The following is a 20,625-nucleotide window of genomic DNA, read 5'->3' as shown; positions in this document are numbered from 1 at the left end:
TTCTTTCGCTCCGTAGATGCTGCCTCACCCGCTGAGTTTCTCCAACGTTTTTGTCTACCTATTGCCAGTGGAAAGGTCTGTTTTGTTTGGTGTGTTTTGGTCTTGCCAGAGCTCCATCCTGCTTCAATTAAATTAATTTTCAGGTGCAGCCGAAGTGAATCTGTTGAGCTTTGCTATGCAGAATAAAGAACAGAGAGCACAGATGTACTCATGCAGGACTGCAAAACCAAATCAAAAGTGCACAGCAACAACCATTTAATTTGAAGAGCAGATTTGTAGGGATGTAAAATTGCAGCTGTACAATGTAGACTTCCACCAGCAGAGAGAGGCTGCTATTTGCATTTAGCCATTAAAATTGTAATGTGGAAGCACAGTTGCTCAACAATGAAAGTTGCAATCTGACTATGGGGCAAAAATGTATAAAGGGCATAATTCGATCAGCTATTTCCTGACTTTTATTTCCTTTAATGTTTGCTTGTCCAAAGGCAAAATTAACTTCTCCCTATTTAAATCCTTTATTCTTTGTATGGTGGGTTCTGTAGAACAGTCTTTCCCATTTACTCTTGTATTGCAAGCACTTATCATTTTATAATGTACTTGATTATCCTTCTACTATTTTAGTTATTTTTATAAATACTATAATATCTGCTCAGAATAATGCAAGTTAATATTAATACATTTTTAATATTCAATTAGCTGTCTTACTTCATAGCATGAAAACCTACAATTTTGTGATTCAGGTATGTATCTCTTGTTAAAATTATTTTGAGAATTTGAGCCAAAACTTTTTTATACATTTTAAAATACATGTACGAACACACATTTTAGCAGAAAAATGAAAAATCATGTCGACTTGACCTTTGACACTTTGAAAAGCATTCACAGGGGAAATTTAGCAGTCTCTGAAGGAGCCAGGATCAATCAATGGCTGATTATGTTCTCATTCGGTGGTGGATTGATCTTTTACTGAACTGATGATAACAGGCCTTTGGCAGCTTCAAGAGGCAACCCAAAATGGGGTTTGACACGATTGGTTCTGACAGGGATCAATCTGAATCCCGCTGAGCTGTATGAAAAGCCAGACACCCCCAAAGATCTGAAAAAACTACTCCGATTCATCGAGATGCCCTTGCGATGGCAAATCTCTCCCTTCCAAAAACTCCTTTTTGTGTTTTTTTTCTCTCCAGCTGTAAGAGAGAACCAATTTCAGAATTCAGCAGGCCAACCAAGAAATTGGCAGATGCAGCCCTTGAAAATTTGGAAAGAGGAGAATGATTTCTTTATGTGGTAATGAGAATGACAAAAAGAAAGCAGTAGGGCAGATCAATACAGCAATGACAGATTAGAAGAGACACTTCATTTAAGACCAAAAAAAACCAGAAAACCTTTCCTCTTTAATATGGTAACTTATCAGAATTTGCATCAGATTTCTGCTGCTTTTTGTAATTGCACTTGTCAAGTATTACATGTGGCATAAAAGAAAAATATTGATTAAAATGACGCGTCTCAGGGCTTGAGAAGCAGCCCTGCAGCAGACTATTTCAAAGCACAGCCCTTCCAATGGATGTCATGATTACTAGTCAAGTGCGCTGCTCTTTTTGACTGGTGTGAACACTGCTGTGACACATTTGTGCGTTGTGTCCGTGAAAGTTTGCTCCAGCGTTGGCAGTTTCATGCTAGTGTGGAATCAGTCAGGGTTGTACTCTAGAAATGGCGCAGTCAGGCACCTGACTTGGTTCCAGGGAACATAGGATACTTGGTCATGGTAGTATGGGATGAGAGAGGGGGCATCTTTGACATGCTCAAAAAAAGGGTGCAGGATTAGAGCGGGTCGGTGCCTTGTAGACACAAGGAACTGCAGATGGTGGTTTACAAAAAAAGACACAAAGGGCTGGAGTAACTTAGTGGGTCAGGCAGCATCTCTAGAGAACATGGATAGTGACGTAGGAAGGAACTGCAGATGCTGTTTTTTTTACTGAAGATAGACACAAAGTCAGCACCTCTTGAGAAAAACGATAAGTGACGTTTTGGGTCAGAACCCTTCTTCAAACATGGCAAGTTTGACTAATTGGATTTTGGCTAGTTGCCTCACTGAGTTGGCCAGAAGTGGCTGGAGGACAAGAAGCACTTAGCCCACTTGTGTAGACCCACAGCAACCTGCCTGGTTTCACATCCAACTAGCTCTTAATTCATGCTCATGCTCTCATATGGCCTTTCCCTATACCCACTACTCTCTGAGTGAAAAAGTTGTCCCTCGGGTTCCTATTAAAACTTTCCTCTCTCACCTTATACTTATGATCTCTGGTTCTTAATTCCCTTACTCTGGGTAAAAGACTCTACATCTACCGTGGGTTACGACAGTCTGAAACATGTCCTTGAAACTGCCCGAGAAGAAGAATGCAACTCTGTAACTATGACCCAGGGTAGCCGTTTACAAGTTAATTTTATATTGTTGCTCAGTGATTTGTCACAGCCAATGACTCCTGATTCCAAATCTGGTTCAACTGCAGAGTACATTCGGTGTGGCACGGTGGCGCAGAGGTAGAGTTGCTGCCTTACAGCGCCAGAGACCCGGGTTCCATCCTGACTACAGGTGCTGTCTATACAGAGTCTGCACATTCTCCCTGTGGCTTTTTTGTAGTTTTCTCCCACATTCAAAAGTCTTGCTGGTTTGTAGGTCAATTAGCTTCTGTATATTGTCCCTGGTATGCAGAATAGAACTGACCGTTTGTCAGCGTGGACTCAGTGGGCCGAAGGGCCTGTTTCCACGCCGTATCTCTAAACTTTAAAAGATGCAATCACCTGGAAATTAATTGTTGGTCGGCAGTTCCAAATGCCCTGTATGTTAATGACATTAGAGGCAGAGTGCATTGTCTGCCTTGATCACAGCACCACCGACTGGGATAAATCTTCAGTGAGAACTAAAGATTCCAAATCCAGTACAACTGCAGAGTACATTCGGGCTGGCACAGCGGTAGAGTCGCTGCCTTACAGGGCCAGGGACCCGGGTTCCATCCTGACAAATGCAGTACAACTGCGGCGACTACTGCATAGACCAATGACTATGGCCCCGACCACAGATGAACAAAGGGAGGAGGACTGACAAGGCAGTGAAGAATGCTGTGGTGAATGTTTGTGTTAAATTCTATTGTATATTGTGTGTTTTTTTTTTAACTGTGTCGCTGCATGGCAAATTCATTTCACTGTACCTTAGTTGGTGCATGTGACTTTGACTTTGATGCTAAGATCTTGAGCAAATCACAGAATGCTGGAGTACCTCAGAGGGTCAAGCAGTATCTCTGGAGGTAGGGGGAAAGTGATGTCACCCATTCCTTTGCTCCATAGATGCTGCCTTACCCGCTGAGTTTCTCCAGCATTTTTGTCTACCTTCGATTTTTCCAGCATCTGCAGCTCATTCTTAAATATTTAAGGGAGATTTAGTTTAGTTTTTAGTTTTGAGATACAGAGCAGAAACATGCCCTTCAGCCAACCGAGTTCAAGCCGACCAGTTATCCCTGTTCCCAAGCACTATCCTACACACTAAGGACAATTTACAACCAAAGCCAATTAACCTACATAACCCACACAGGTCACGGGGAGAACGTACAAACTCCGTACAGACAGCACCCGCAGTCAGGATCGAACCTGGGTGTCTGGCGCTGGGAGGCAGCAACACTACTGCTGAGCGGGGCAAGCTTTTTACACAGAGGGTGGTGGGTGCCTTGAACGTGCTGTCAGGGGTGGTGGTGGCAACCGAAATGATTGTGGCTTTGAAGAAACATTTGGATAGACGCATGGATTATGTGCAGGGAATGGAGGGACAGATATAGTACAAGTGGACTGGTCTTAGCATCATGGTCGGCACAGACATTGTAGGCCGAATGGCCTGTTCCTGAGCTGTACTCTTCTATATTCTATATGCATTTGGGGTAGTATATAAAATAAAGAGAGACAGATAAGGTAGACAGAACCTTTTGTATTACTCAGTCGTTAGATTGTGCTTGCAAGCAAGCTTGTAAGCAAGATGGATATGAGATCTGTTTAGTGATTTAGTTGTAGACGTGTTTCTGGTTGATCAGGAGTTTGGTTTTACAATAGTGATTGTGAGCAACAAATAGCCACAAAGGGGATCAATCATTGCATAATCACTCTCTGTCTTCTCTTCCACTGCTGTTTATTTTTCAAGAGAACAGCACTTGCAACAGCAAAAATCTTTAAAGCAACCCAGCTTTAAATTGAGCAGAAAACAGTCATCGACATATTTGTTAATATTACCTAAACCATTAGTTTGGATGGTTGGGCTGCCTTTTCAACAAGAAAGCTGTCATTAAGAGCATAAAATACTTTCAATTCAGCTTACTCACTGTGCATTTACAATCCCTAACAAGTGTTGAAGTACCTGTTTCCTCGGCTTTCCATTTCCCATGCATTCTCCACCTTACAATCTGCTCCATGTAAACATCCTGTCCTGCTCCACCTTTCTCACATGTTACAATTACCACCGTTTCTAAACGCAGTTTCAGTAAACATTGATAGGTCAGGTTTAGAGGGATATGGGCCAAATATAAGCAGGTGGGATTAGTAGATGGAGCATCTTTGTCGACATGCGCAAGAGCTGAAGAGCCTTTCCGTGCTGTATCATTTTATGACTATGGTATGCTGCTATTGGCAAGTGGACCCAATAACTTTAAAGAGCTGCACATTTCAATAAATTTATATTTAAATACCTGCATACTTGCCTGTGAGATAAGGTATAAAACTGGATTACAGATTGAAGGAGTGAACGTTGTGCTTCATAATTCCTAACACAGCTGAGAGTGAAGTGAGTAAAAGAGAAGTGCTTAGGCCACATTTAGAGTATTGTGTTCAGTTTTGATCACACTGTTATAGGAAAGATGTTGTTAAGCCGGAAAGGGTGCAGAGAAGATTTACGAGGATGTTGCCAGGACTCGAAGGCCTGAGCTACAGGGAGAGGTTGAGCAGACTAGGACTTTATTCCTTGGAGCGCAGGAGGATGCAAAGTTATCTTATAGAGATATATAAGATCATAAGAGGAATGGAAGGGGTAAATGCACAGTCTTTTACCCAGAGTAGGGGAATCAAGAACCAGAAGCCATAGGTGGGGGGGTGGGTGGGGAGGGGGAATTTATTAGCAACCCGAGAGGCACAAAGTGTGGTAGGTACATGGAACAAGCTGCCAGAGAAGGTAGTTGAGGCAGATACAATCACATCCTGTCAAAAACATTTGGACAGGTATATGGGTAGGATAGGTTTAGAACGCAGGCAGGTGGGACTAGTGTAGATGGGACATGTTGGTCGGTGTGGGCAAGTTGGGCTGAAGGGCTTGTTTCCACGCTGTACGACTCTATGACTCGAAGAGGTGGCACCAAACATGGGTTTATACACCAGTCCATCAGGGAAGTAAGAAGAGCCAAGGGAAGTATTGAGAGCTCCAAAAATTAAGTGTGTATAATTGTTGTACGTATCAACAACAGAACAATGAAATTTTTACTAACAGCAGCTTACAGCTCTGCAAACACAAGACACAAAGATAATAATTAATTAATTGATTGATTGATTGATTGATTGATTGATTGATTGATTGACCATAATACTGGTACAAAAAAACCCCAAAGTCCTTAGTGCAACCATAGTTTAGTTAGTGTTGTATGGTGTTCAAGAGCCTGATGGTTGTTGGGAAGAAGCTGTGTTTGAACCTGGAGGTCACGGTTTTCAGAATCCTGCACCTTCTCTCCGATGGCAGGAGTGAAATGAGAGCGTGGCCAGGGTGGTGTTGGTCTATGATGATGCTGGCTGCCTATTTGAGGCAGCACCACCTGTACATCCCTTTGATAGTGGGGAGGTCAGTATCCGTGATGGACCGACCGGGCAGTGTTCACCACTTTTGTCATCTTCTTTCTTGGGCATTTGATTTGTCGAACAAGGCCATGATACAACCAGTCTCTGCAACCAACTCCCTACAAACGTTCAACAGAGTATTCATCGACAAACCGAATCTCCTCAATCTCAGGAAGTAGAAACGTTGATGAGCAATTAAGCCGAATAGACTGACAAGTCTTGATTTCATTCTGTATAATTTGATGTCAGGCCTGAATGGTTCAACGGAGCTTTATTTGTCATGCGTGCAACTGCACAGATAAATTATTTTTGCACGTGTACACGTGCGGGCGCCGCCATGTTTTGGCGCCGTTTCCAAAGTTCGGTCAGCCCGCGCGCTCGGTCTACTGGAGCGGTTCTCGATCCAGGCGAGCCCCAGGCTCCTGCAGTGCCGCCCTCCATCACCCGCGACCGGCACGGCCCGCGGACCGCGTCCCTCTCCTCACACGGACATCTTTGTCTGCAGCCGACCTTGAAGGTGCTGGAGACATTACCCCAAGTTCACCACTAAAGACGACAATGGGGAAGGCGTGTGGAAATCACTGAGGAAGATGATGAAAATTGGTCAGCTTTAACTCTGAATTCACGCTGCTTTCTCCCACCCCCCATCTCTCACATTGCTCCTTTTTTTTTTGTTTGCACCATTTCACAGTTGCATCCAGCAGAATTTTTCTTCAGTGGAGTAGAATTTTTAAGTGCTGATTTTTGGCTAATAACCTCTAAGTGCTCGGCAGTCCTTGTTCCATATTGTGGTGTCACGCAGGTTTAAATGAGGCTGATCGTTCTGTTTGCAAATGTTGCACAGCTGTGAGGTGAAAGGAATGACATCTCGTTGCTCTGTTATTAAAGGGAAACATGGCAGAGACACTGAGAATGTCAACTGTATCACACTGAGAAATTAATTGCCAAACTTTTTATCATCTGAATAGGGCTAAATATGGAAGCAGTATTTCTTTGGCCACTCTCGGCAGCTCAAAGTGAAATAAATTATACTTGATGTTGTTGATATAAACCCATTCTATTGGTGATCAGTGTGTGTTGGGGTGTGCGTGCCATTTGTATATTGTATACGCATGTGGTTGTATCACTGTCTTAACTGATAAGTTTAGTTTATGTTAGAGATACAGCTCGGTGACCGGCCCTTCGGGCCAGCGAGTCTGGGCCGTCCAGCGATCACCCCGAACACTAGCACTATATCACACACTCGTGACAATTTACAATTTTTACTGAAGCCATTTAACCTACAAACCTGTACATCTTTGGAATGTGGGAGGAAGCCGGAGCACCCAGAAAAAACCCACACAGTCACAGGGAGAACGTACAAACTCCGTACAGACAGCACCCGTAGTCAGGATCGAACCCGGGTCTGGTGCTGTAAGGCAGCAACTCTGTCGCCGTGTCGCCCAATGTCGCCAGAAGCATTCACATCCTTTAAATGTATAAACAGCATTGTTAATCTGCACAGGAATAAATCAACAGTGTCAGCGGGGGAGAACATAAACGTCTAAAGGCAATTCTCGATCTGTGATCAGTGAGTGCTCGTTGTCTTTGTGTATTCTCTAAAGATGTCTTTGGCCGCAGGCACTCCGGAGCTGAGTCCGTGCGAGAGGAAGGAGCTGGAGACAAAACTGAAAGAGAGGGAGGAGTTTCTACTGCCCATCTATCACCAGGTTGCAGTGAAGTTTGCCGACCTTCACGATACACCGGGTCGCATGCAAGAGAAAGGGGTCATCACGGTTAGTAATCTAATTCATTCAACTTGTTCTGTGCCTCCAATCCTCTGCCTCAGTTTTGATTACAGTCTGACCCTTGCACTCCCCATTCCCAGAATGCGGTTTACTGTGTGTAGTTCTATTCGCCCAGCTACAGGAAGGATAGAACGGGTGTCGTGGGTTGTGGGGAGAAGGCAGGAAAATGGGATTAGGAGGCAGAGATCAGCCATGATCGAATGGCGGAGTAGACTCGATGGGCCGAATGGCTCCCAGAACGTGATATCGTCAAGTTGGAAGAGATTCACACGGGATGGTAGAAGTAGAAGCAAGGAACTGCAGATGCTGGTTTACTAAAAAAAAGACACAAAGTGCTGGAAAAGAGTGTGAAGAAGGGTCCTATCCTGAAACATCACCTTTAGGTTAGGTTAGAGATACAGTGTGGAAACAGGCCATTCAGTCCTGCCTGACCAACTATCAGTCCGTACATTAGTTCTATCCTACATACTGTGGATAATTTACAGTAACCAATTAACCTACAAACCTGGGGATGTAAAGGACCTAGCCTTGTTCTCCAGAGATGCTGGCTGACCCTCTGAGTTACTCCAGAACTTTGTGTCACCACACTGATAGGTTGCAGGCTTGAGTTAGAGAGAAATGTTGAATTGGCTTGGGTTTTTTTTTCCTTTGGAGCCTAGGATGCTGAGGGGTGAGATATTGTGATGTACAAGATCACGAGGGGCATGGATAAAGTAAACAGTCTTTTTCCCAGGGCAGATGATTCTAAAAGTAGTTTAGATTATTGTCACGTGTACCGAGGCACTGTGAAAAGTATTTGTTGCGTGCTATCTATTCAGCGGAGAGACAACACATGATTATAATCGAGCCATTTACAATGTATAGATACATGATGAGGGAATGACGTTAAGTGCAAGATAAAGCTCAGTAAAGAGGGTCTCCAATGAAGTGTAGAGTTGTTCAGGAACGCTCTCTAGTTGGTGATAGGATGATTCAGTTGCCTGATAACAGCCGGGAAGAAACTGTCTCTGAATCTGGAGGTGTGCGTTTTCACACTTCTGTACTTTTTGCCCAATGGGAGAGGGGAGAAGAGGGAGTGACCGGGGTGAGACTGGTCCTTGATGATGCTGCTGGCCTTGCCTTGGCAGCGTGAGGTATAAATGGAGTCAATGGAAGGAAGGTTGGTTTGTGTGATGGTCTGGGCTGCGTGCACAGTTCACTGCACATTTCTTATGATCTTGGATGGAGCTGATTCAGGAGAAGTTGTTGGTGATATTGACTCCTAGGAATTTGAAGTTTTCAACCATCTCTACTTCGGCGCCGTCAATGCAAACTGGGGTATGTGCACCGCTTTGCTTCCTGGTCGATCACTATCTAGAGGGATGAGGTAAGGTGAGAGGGGAGATTTAAGAGGATCCTCAAGCATTTTTTCACTCACCTTTGTTAGTCCACATCTAGAATCCTGGCCACACACTCATCTCCCTGCTACCTTCAGGTAGAAGGTACAGGAGCCTGAAGACTGCAACAACCAGGTTCAGGAATAGCTACTTCCCCTCAGCCATCAGGCTATTAAACCTGGCTCGGACAAAACTCTGATTATTAGCAACCACTTTCTGTTATTTGCACTACCAGTTTATTTATTCATGTGTGTATATATTTATATCATGGTATATGGACACATTTATCTGTTTTGTAGTAAATGCCTACTATTTTCTGTGTGCTTAAGCAAAGCAAGAATTTCATTGTCCTATACACATGACAATAAACTCACTTGAACTTGAACTTGAATGTAGCTGCCAGAGGAAGTCAGAGAAACGGATAGAGTTACAACTTTTAAAATTTGGACAGATATATGGATAGGAAGGGCTTAGAGGGCTATGAGCCAAATGCAGGCAAATGGGACTAGGTCAGTATGGCAACTTGGTTGGCAATGACAGGTTGGGCAGAAGGGCCTGTTTCCATGCTGTATTACTCCACCAGCAAGTCGAGATTTCTATCTGTCATTTGCAAGACCATTGATGATGTGGAAGCTAGAGTTTTCTCATGTGGTATGGTCCCCTTCTGGATGGAGTATATTGAAATACACTGCATGCAGATTGTACAAAGTGCAGGGTCTGCCCCAGTTCAATTAGATGTTCTAATTAAATTGGTCAGGTTTCAGGCATGACCCGAAGAACTGTTTGGAAGAAGACTGCAAACCTTAGCAGCTATAATGAACATTCAGCCAAGTTCATTATAGTTGTTAAGGTTCAGTCTGCCAGAGGGTTGAAATTGTGAGATCTACAGTTTAGCTGATGAGTGTGGAGGAAGAAAAGACCAGGTGGAATTCCAGTTGGGTGTGTGTTTGCCACAGAAGCACGTGCACATACAGCCTTTCCACCCCCTCCCCACTTCACGCCTCACAGACTATTGGCATTGGATAAGGCTCGGAATATCGTTCTGAAATCCCATATGAAGTTATCATTTCAACGTAATCTATAGAAATTCTGATTGCTTAGACCTTTGCATGTGTGCCGGCAAATCCAGGACTGGCAGAGGAAGCTATAGAAGCAGATACACTTACGACCTTTAAAAGATATTTGGACATATAGACAATAGGTGCAGGGGTAGGCCTTTCGTCCCTTCGAGCAAGCACCACCATTCACTGTGATCATGGCTGATCATCCACAATCAGTACCCCTTTCCTGCCTTCTCCCCATATCCCTTGACTCCGCTATCTTTAAGAGCTCTATCCATATATATGGATGGGAAGGGCTAAGGAGATGATGGGCCAAATGGGACAAGCCCAGGGAGCCAACTTGGTCAGCATAGACAAAATGGGCCAAAGAGCTGTTTCCGTACTGTATGACTCTGCGACTGAGTGAACAAAGCAGAGAGAAGGCTGTAATGCACCTTGAAGAATGTTTTGTGTGATCTTGAAAAAAACATGGTCCGCATATGTCCTTTAAACTTTGCCCCTCTCATTTTAAAGCTATGCTCTTTAGTCTTTGACATTTCCACCCTTAGAAAAAGGGTGTGATTATCTACCCTATCTATGCTTCTGATAATTTGAGGCAGGTGGCACAATGGTGCAGCAGTAGAATTGCTGCCTTACAGCACCCGAGACCCGGGTGCGACCCTGGCTATGGGTGCTGTCTATACAGAGTTTGTACGTTCTCCCTGTGACCATGTGTGTGTTCTACAGTTGCTCCGATTTCCTTCCACACTCCAAAGACGTGCAGGTTGTAATTAAATTGGCTTCAGTAAAATTGCAAATTGTCCCTAATGTGTAGGATAGAATTAGTATCCAGGCTGATCGCTGGTCAGTGTGGACTAGGTGGGCTGAAGGGCTTGTTTCTCTAAAGTGTAACATCTAAATTGTATTAACTTCTATGAGGTCTCCCCTCAACCTCTGGTGTTCCAGGGATAATAATCCAAGTTTGTCCAAACTCTCCTAGTGGCCAATACTCTTTCATCCAGGCAGCATTCTGCTAAACCTAATTTGAACCCTCTCCCAAGCCTGTAAACCCTTGCTGTAATGTGGCGATCAGAACTGATAACAATACTCAAAATGCTGCCTATCCAGAGCCCTATAAAGATGCAACATAATGTATAACCCTGACCGTTGATGACATGCATATCATATGCCCTCTGACCCACTCTGTCTACTTGTGTGTTTCTCAATGGTTTCTCCATTAACTGCAGGACATCTTGGACTGGCCAACATCACGCACGTTCTTCTACTGGCGCCTGCGCAGATTGCTACTGGAAGAAACGGTGAAGAGAAAGATCCTGAATGCAAACTCTGAGTTGACCGATGGGCAGATTCAGGCAATGCTTAGACGCTGGTTTGTGGAGGCCGAAGGTGCTGTGAAGGTACATTCCTCCATCATTGTGATTTCCCGTCTTGTGGCTTGCGGCACCCTGCTGTTTGAATTGCATCGTGACCCGGAAGATCCAGCTTAAGAAGTCCAAGAATGATGTGGAGATCATTATTTTTAATCTTTTCTCAACCCTATGGCCAGGCTTCCAGTGAAGAGAATAATAGTGTTGCAGTATTTCTTGGTTACTTGTCCACAAACGTAAATCCCCTTAAGTTGTCATTATGATTTGTGCAGTTTAGAACATTTATTTTTACAAGAATCAAACAATGGTTCAGCAGATTGAATTCTTGATCACTTGAAATTAGTTGAGGACCTAGGTTTAAGGTGAGGGGGGGAAGATTTAAGTGGAGCAACTTTTTTACACAAAGGGTCGTGCGAATATGGAACAAGCTGCCAGAGGAGATAGTTGTGGCAGATACTATCTCAACGTTTAAAAAACAATCCACGCTGACTAACATGCCCCATCCACGATAAGAATAAGGGGTAAGCCATTTAGAACGGAGATGAGGAAATACTTTTCCACACAGAAAGTTGTGAGTCTGTGGAATTCTCTGCCTCAGAGGGCAGTGGAGGCCAGTTCCCTGGATACTTTCAAGAGAGAGCTAGATAGGGCTCTTAAAGATAGCGGACTCAGGGGATATGGGGAGGGCAGGAACGGGGTACTGATTGTGGATGATCAGCCATAATCACATTGAATGGCGGTGCTGATTCGGAGGGCCGAATGGCCTACTCCTGCACCTATTGTCTATTGATAGTCCCACCTGCCTTCTTTTGGCCCATACACTTCTTAACCTATCCTAACCTTGTACCTGTCTAAATGTTTCTTAAACATTGCGATTGCACTTGCCTTGACTACCTCCACCAGCAGCTTGTTCCATACACCCACTGCCCTTTGTGTAACAAAGTTAATCTCAGGTTTGCATGGTAGACAAAAATGCTGGAGAAACTCAGCGGGTGAGGCAGCATCTATGGAGCGAAGGAAATAGGCGACGTTTCGGGTCAAGACCCTTCTTCCAGAGACTCTCCCCCCTCATCTTAAACCTATGTCATCTGGTTCTTGATTCCCATACTCTGGGCAAAACGATCTATCACTCTCATGATTTTGTACACCTCTATAAGATCACCCCTCACCCTCCTGTGCTCTAAGGAATAGTGTCCCAGCCTGCTCAACCTCCCCTATAGCTCCCTCAAGTCCTGACAACATCGTGGCAAATCTTCTCTGAACCCTTTCAAGCTTGATAACATCTTTCCTATAACATGGTGCCCAAAACTGAACACAATTCTCTAAGTGCGGCCTCAACAATGTCTTATATAACTGCAACATGATCTCCCAGCTTTTTTATTCAATACTCTGCCTGATGAAGGCCAATGTGGTAAACGGTGATTTAACACCGATGTCTGTTTGTTAGTAACAGGAAAGCGGCAACAACCAAGTGATCAATATGCACCTTGACCTATAGTTCTATACTCAGGTTGGAATATTTCTCACATTTTCTGTCTACAACTCAGCTCGATGTGGACAATCCCTTGCATTACACCTTTAAGCTTCAGAAGTATCTATGCTTTTGTTTTGCATTTTGCACATAACACATTTCCCAACAACAATGGGTAAAATTGTCCAGCAATGTTCCATCCTTCCTAAAAATAAATCAATCAGAGCCACTTTTTTTTCAAAAATGTCAGTAGTGCTGTCACATTCACGATTGAAGGCGCTGAATTGTACGGCAAGATTAATGGGTACCTTTTCTCATTGAGATATTCGTGGACAAGTACATGTTCTGCATGCAATCTGCTCCTCGTGTTTCTAAGCTGATTGTCAAATTATCTGTTCAAATTATTTTACTACTAAATTCTTACATAATTATATGCGATGTTTACAATGCAACTAACATTTTTAGTACAGAGTGGAACTTCAAATTGCCATAAAGACATACAACACAGAAACAGACCCTTCGGCCAAACTCATCTGTGCCGACCAAAATGCCCCATGTAAGCTAGTTCCATTTGGCCCATACACCCCTAAACCTTTCCTATCCACGTACCTGTCCAATTGTCTTTTAAATATTGCTATAGTACTGGCCTCAAATACCTCCTCTGGCAGCTCGTTCCATATAATTGAGTGAAAAACGTTTATATCCAGTGTTTTAAATCGTCACCTACTCAGATTAAACTTATGTCCTCTGGTTTATGATTCCCCTATCCTGGGTAAAAGATTCTGTGCGTTCACCTCATGACTTTATACACCTCTATAAGATCATCCTTCAGCCACTTATGCTCTCTTTTTTTCCTAATTGCAACATACGCAGTTTAATTTATCTTTCACTTTCAGTTATTCAGAAGCTCTAGTTTTGTCATCAAAACATTCAATGCAATGACTTTAAAGTATCATGTTCAATGTAAATGTTGTGATTGCAAACAAGGCAACACCACTTGGTATTGAAGAATATGAAATGCCTTTGCAGAAATCCAGAATTGCTAAGTGGGACCATTCCAGTTAAAAATAGAACTAATTCCAATTAAAATGAACAGGAAAGATCAAAGAGGCCGCGTTAATTCCAGACTGCCGTCTTATTCTTTCATTCAAGCCAGCGGTCTGGGTAGCATCTCATGAGCTAATGACTGACAGAACAGATGACGTAAACGAAATAGAGAAACAAAGTTCCCAACCATTTCACAGAATAAAAAGAACTGTCTCCAACCTCGGTCATATCATTGCTTCAAGCAAAGCAAATATACTCTGGAACCATGCCAACCTCCCCAGGTAGGCTACAATTTATAGGCAGCTGTTTCGTTAACTAACACTTACAACAATCAGCTCTGATTATATTAAGCTACAATTAATCTGCACCCTGGAATGTGTTGATAGGAACCGGCGTGCTGTTACTTAATTAAAACCAAAAGGATTAAAAATATTAATGGTATTAAATATTCTAAATCACCAGCAGTGGAATTCTGGGGTAAGTCTGCACTACTTCTGTGAGCTTAAGATGAACAGTCATTTACATCCTTTGAATCTTCAACCTCATTTGCCAAGCAATACTTGGTTTGAGATATGACTATCTTGCACCTTGAAAGTGCGTTTGTGAATTACAAGCTGGCAAACAGGCTGCGGGAAGTTTATTTTTGTGCAGCACCTTGGGTTTGTGTTATCAAAATTACAAAATAAAATGCAACCAGACCGATGCATAAAAGCTGACTCAGGTTCTAGCCTGACTGGGGAATAAAGTGGCCACTTGAAATGGCTATGATGCCTAAGCAAAATATAGTGGCAATCCATGGCTTGGTAGAGTCCTGGAAACTACACTTCTGTACTTGGGTGTCTGTTGTGGAATTAGGATCCCAGACAAGAGTAGATTTCTACACTTCCTTGGAGCGCAGGAAGATGAAGGGTGATCTTATAGAATGCAAAATCATGAGAGGAATACCATTGGATAAACGCACAGTCTCATACCAGGGTAATAGAATCAAGAACCAGAGTATGTAGGTTTAAGGTGATGGGGAAAGATTTAATAGGAACCTGAGGGGTATATTTCTTTACACAAAGGGTGGCGGGTATATGGAACAAGCTGCCGGAGGAGATAGTGAAGCAGGTACTATCATAACATTTCAACAACATTTGGACAGGTACATGGATAGGGTAGGTTTAGAGGGATAAGGGGCAAATGCAAGCAGGTGGGACTAGCGTATAATGGAATATGCTGGTCGGTGTGGGTAGGTTGGGCAGGGGGGCCTGTTTCCACACTGTATGACTCTACCCACCCCCGCCGGGCTCTCCTTTGTTCCTTCCCTGAAATATAGAGGGAATGGGGGAATATGGATGCCAGTCAGGGGAGATTAGTTTAATTTGGCATCATGTTGGGCATAGACATGGTGGGATAAAGACCTGCTTCTGTGCTGTTTTATGTTCCCTTTTTGTTCCTCCCAACCCGCAGATGCTGATAGATATAAAACAAGAATTAGAATTTATACAGTGCCTTAATGGCCCTTTCATAAGGTCCCAAACCACTTTACAGCCAATAGCACAGTTTTGAAGTGCGGTCACTGTTGTAATATGTTCCGATCTCACAGGCATCAGCAGTTGCTTGTCACATTGCTCCATTGGCTATTGTCACAATGATTGTTAAGAGATCACTGAGTCAGAGAGGCACGTGGGCAAGCCTCGTATTTGCTTTGCAGTCATTTTTTGGGAGCTGGGAAATCATGAGGAATCTAGCATTTATGGATCATCTCCATTTGCCCTTGAGCTGGTGGTGATGATGAGTGGCCTCCTTCACCAGTTTGTTCCAGTGAAGCTACTTCCAGAGGTGGCCAGGGTTTAGACCCAACCATGATAAAGGACCGATGATGTATCTCCAACACATGAGGTCTGAGTTCCTGCGACAAGTGTTGGTATCTCCATGTACCTGCTGCCCTTGTCCTTGTTGGTGTATGGGAGATGGAGTGTGAGAGCTGCTTTCGGAGTTACGTAGGCAAGGAACATTCTGTAGATGGCCCACACTACGTGCAAACTGCACACTGATAGCACCTGACGTCAGGTTCGAACCTGGGTCTCCAGCGCCGTGAGGCAGCAACTCTTACCAGTTGCACGACTCTGCCGCCTCTTTCCATCAGGATGTTAGGGCATTTCTACAACCCAGCATTGCATCAGTCAGCCGCTACACATCATCTCCGGGAAATCAGACCAAAAATAGAAACATAGAAACATAGAAACATAGAAAATAGGTGCAAGAGTAGGCCATTCAGCCCTTCGAGCCTGCACCGCCATTCAATATGATCATGGCTGATCATCCAACTCAGTATCCCGTACCTGCCTTCTCTCCATACCCCCTGATCCCTTTAGCCACAAGGGCCACATCTAACGCCCCCTTAAATATAGCCAATGAACTGGCCTCAACTACCTTATGTGGCAGAGAATTCCAGAGATTCACCACTCTCTGTGTGAAAAATGTTTTTCTCATCTCGGTCCTAAAAGATTTCCCCCTTATCCTTAAACTGTGACCCCTTGTTCTGGACTTCCCCATCATCGGGAACAATCTTCCTGCATCTAGCCTGTCCAACCCCTTAAGAATTTTGTAAGTTTCTATAAGATCCCCCCTCAATCTTCTAAATAAAAGCAAAGCCCACAATACCTGGAGACACGAGCTAGTAAATGTAACAGATCAGGGTTGCTGTGTTTCTGATATTCTCTTCGTTATAAAAGACGCTGCATTTCGAGCATGTGTTGTCACCTAATCAAACCGTTTGGGACACTTACCAGAAGGCACCTGACATCTCTCTGTGGCTCAGTCAAGAATCAGTTTGCTGATATTGCTGACAAGTTATTTGGCCACCTTCTGAGTTGCCTCGCTTCCCGAAGCCACCTTGAATTGAAGCGGTGTGATAAGTGGCAGTCCCTGTCTGGAGCCGATCCTGGCAGTGTGTTTGCTGCAACATCATTCAGCTCCGATACTCAAGTGCTGACTGTGCACCTTGGCTGTCCCCGAATGGAACTAACCTTCCTGCTGAGCTCCCCCAAGAAGACAACCTTGCCACTTTCACTCGGTCTCTGGGGAGCTGCCAGGAACAATGGGCTCACCCGGCATATTTTATTCTCTTCCAATTGTGTTTAAAGAGCCGGCCACTCAGCAGCAAAGATAGCACAAAGTCCTGTGAAGTGCTAGGTTCCATCCCGAGGTTGTAACAGGCTCAGCGGTTTTGATTGAGAATGTCTGTGTGTGATAGATTAGTGCCCAGTGATAGGAAGTGCACTTGGTACCAAAAGGCATCCTCGAACGTTTATTCTTACATGCAATCTTCTGTATTTATCCGGTTGCTATCAAGGAGAATGTTCTCATCAAACTAACAGCAGCGGAGGGTGCTGACCTGTCAGGTGCTTGTTAGTCAGCAGGGCTGCAGACAGCTCGTGTTGTGCAGCTGGGTTGCAGTGGTGTGGCACGGTGGTGCAGCGGTAGAGTTGCTGCCTCACAGCGCCAGAGACCCGGGTTCGATTCTGACTACGGGTGCTGTCTGCACGGAGTTTGTACGTTGTCCCTGTGACCACCTGGGTTTTCTCCGGGTGCAGCGGTTTCCTCCCACACTCCAAAGACGTACAACTTTGTAGGTTAATTGGCTTTGGTAAAATTGTAAATTGTCCCGAGTGTGTAGATTAGTGCTAGTGTACAGGGTGATCACTGGTCGGCGTGGACTCGGTGGGCCGAAGGGCCTGTTTGCGTGCTGTATCTCTAAAGTCTAGAGTAGGACAGAACCAGATGATCATTTAACTGTTCACGGTACAATTCCACAAGACCTGTACAGCACAGAGCGGCGCAGCGGGTAGAGCTGCTGCCTCCCAGCGCCAGAGACCCAGGTTTGATCCTGACCTTGGGCGCTGTCTGTGTGGAGTTTGCACGTTCTCCCTGTGACTGCGTGGGTTTCTTCCAGATGCTCCGGTTTCTCCCAAATTCCAAAGAGGTGAGGGTTTGTAAGTTAATTAGACTCGCTCAAAATTCCCCCTCAGTGAATGAATGAATAAGTTTATTGGCCAAGTATTCACATACAAGGAATTTGCCTTGGTGCTCCGCCCGCAAGTGACAACGAGATACAGTGACAGTTAGGAATGACACATAAAACATTAAACATTAATAATTAAAACATTATTGATTAAACATGTGAATTAAATAAAATACCAGAGCAAAAGGATGCTACAGATTTTTGGTTATTGAGTAGAGCTACTACTCGTGGAAAAAAGCTGTTTTTATGTCTGGCTGTGTCAGCTTTGACAGTCCGGAGTCGCCTTCGATCAGCCCGATCAGCATGGACGAGCAGGAATGTGGGAGGAAACCGGAGCACCCGGAGGAAACCATGCAGTCACAGGGAGAACATGCAAACCTCACACAGACCGCACCCAAGGTCAGGACCAAACCCTGATCTCTGGTGCTGTGAGGCAGCAGCTCTACCCCTGCGCCACTGTGCCGACCCACATAATAAATAGGGAAAAGAAAGCTGGACTTGCCAGAGACATTGACCACACGCTTGTGATCAGATCAACTGATCCATTTTCACGACTATGGACGCGAGGAGTGGGCCAATTGGAGAGGGGCCAGGGTATTGGCCCCAGTGCCTTCAAGATCAGCTGCAGGACGCGCCTCCGAGACAGATGCGGTCGGTCGGTGGGTCGGGTGAGGAAAGGAGACTGGCCTGCAGCAGCCTGGGGCTTATGTGGGTTTACTTCCCTGGGTTGTGGGCGCCCCAGTACTTCCAGCACGTGGACCCGACTTTGTGCGAGGCGCCAAAATATGGCATCTGTGTATTTGTGGGTTGTGCAAATAAGAATTTCACTCTGCTGTGCATACGTGACAAAAACAAACCACTGATCTTAAACCACACCAGCTTTACAATTGATGGACCCAGTTCACTTTTGGGGTTGGTTTATGTAAAAGGAATAGTGTTCTCATGCTGTCTTTCACCTTCAGGCCTATCTCTGGGATGACAACAAGGATGTGGTGGAATGGCTGGAGAAACAGCTGGTGGAGGAGGAAGGGGCTCGATCCGTCATTGACGAGAACATCAAGTATATCAGCAGAGATTACATCCTCAAACAGATCCGGAGGTGAGCCTTGCAGTGCTTTTATTCATTTCACGAGCCAAGTGGGTTTATGGAACAGTACCCAGGTCTGTAAACACAATACTCAATGGATGACATAATAAACAAACAAATAACATGGAGCGCAGGAGGATGAGGGGTGATATGAGGAGTAAATTGGGACAGTTTGTTTTATGGGAAAGATGTGGAAGAGAAATGGAGTACATTTAAAGGTGAAATTTTAAGAGTACAGAATCTTTATGTCCCTGTTCGGTTGAAAGGAAATCGTAAAAATTGTAAAGAGCCATGGTTTTCAAGGGAAATTGGACACTTGGTTCGGAAAAAGAGGGAGATCTACAATAGTTATAGGCAGCATGGAGTAAATGAGGTGCTTGAGGAGTATAAAGAATGTAAAAAGAATCTTAAGAAAGAAATTAGAAAAGCTAAAAGAAGATATGAGGTTGCTTTGGCAAGTAAGGTAAAAGTAAATCCGAAGGGTTTCTACCGCTATATTAATAGCAAAAGGATAACGAGGGATAAAATTGGTCCATTAGAGAGTAAGAGTGGCCAACTATCTGCAGAGCCAAAAGAGATGGGGGAGATATTGAACAGTTTATTTTCTTCGGTATTCACCAAGGAGAAGGATATTGAATTATGTGAGGTAAGGGAAACAAGTAGAGTAGCTATGGAAACTATGAGGATCAAAGAAGAGGAAGTACTGACACTTTTGAGAAATATAAAAGTGGATAAGTCTCCAGGTCCGGACAGGATATTCCCTAGGACATTGAGGGAAGTTAGTGTAGAAATAGCAGGGGCTATGGCAGAAATATTTCAAATGTCATTAGAAACGGGAATAGTGCCGGAGGATTGGCGTACTGCGCATGTTGTTCCATTGTTTAAAAAGGGGTCTAAGAGTAAACCTAGCAATTATAGACCTGTTAGTTTGACGTCAGTGGTGGGCAAATTAATGGAAAGAATACTTAGAGATAATATATATAAGCATCTGGATAAACAGGGTCTGATTAGGAACAGTCAACATGGATTTGTGCCTGGAAGGTCATGTTTAACTAATCTTCTTGAATTTTTTGATGATGTTACTCGGGAAATTGATGAGGGTAAAGCAGTGGATGTTGTGTATATGGACTTCAGTAAGGCCTTTGACAAGGTTCCTCATGGAAGGTTGGTTAAGAAGGTTCAATGGTTGGGTATTAATGGTGGAGTAGCAAGATGGATTCAACAGTGGCTGAATGGGAGATGCCAGAGAGTAATGGTGGATGGTTGTTTGTCAGGTTGGAGGTCAGTGACGAGTGGGGTGCCACAGGGATCTGTGTTGGGTCCACTGTTGTTTGTCATGTACATCAATGATCTGGACGATGGTGTGGTAAATTGGATTAGTAAGTATGCAGATGATACTAAGATAGGTGGGGTTGCGGGTAATGAAGTAGAGTTTCAAAGTCTACAGAGAGATTTATGCCAGTTGGAAGAGGGCTGAAAGATGGCAGATGGAGTTTAATGCTGATAAGTGTGAGGTGCTACATCTTGGCAGGACAAATCAAAATAGGACGTACATGGTAAA

General features: G+C 44.1%; 1 protein-coding gene across 1 annotated transcript in view; it reads left to right on the top strand.

Moving 5' to 3' along the window:
* Nucleotides 1-20,625, top strand: part of acaca (acetyl-CoA carboxylase alpha) — a 225,406-nt gene that overhangs the window by 200,354 nt on the left and 4,427 nt on the right. Inside the window, exons 52-54 of the mRNA XM_033046251.1 lie at nucleotides 7,480-7,634; nucleotides 11,310-11,480; nucleotides 18,940-19,076. Coding sequence (XP_032902142.1) covers nucleotides 7,480-7,634; nucleotides 11,310-11,480; nucleotides 18,940-19,076 — 463 coding nt within the window. The remainder of the gene's footprint in view (nucleotides 1-7,479; nucleotides 7,635-11,309; nucleotides 11,481-18,939; nucleotides 19,077-20,625) is intronic.

This window comes from Amblyraja radiata, chromosome 28, assembly GCF_010909765.2.
Source record: "Amblyraja radiata isolate CabotCenter1 chromosome 28, sAmbRad1.1.pri, whole genome shotgun sequence".
NCBI classification, from domain to species: domain Eukaryota; kingdom Metazoa; phylum Chordata; class Chondrichthyes; order Rajiformes; family Rajidae; genus Amblyraja; species Amblyraja radiata.
This window is presented reverse-complemented; position numbering and strand designations above follow the sequence as displayed.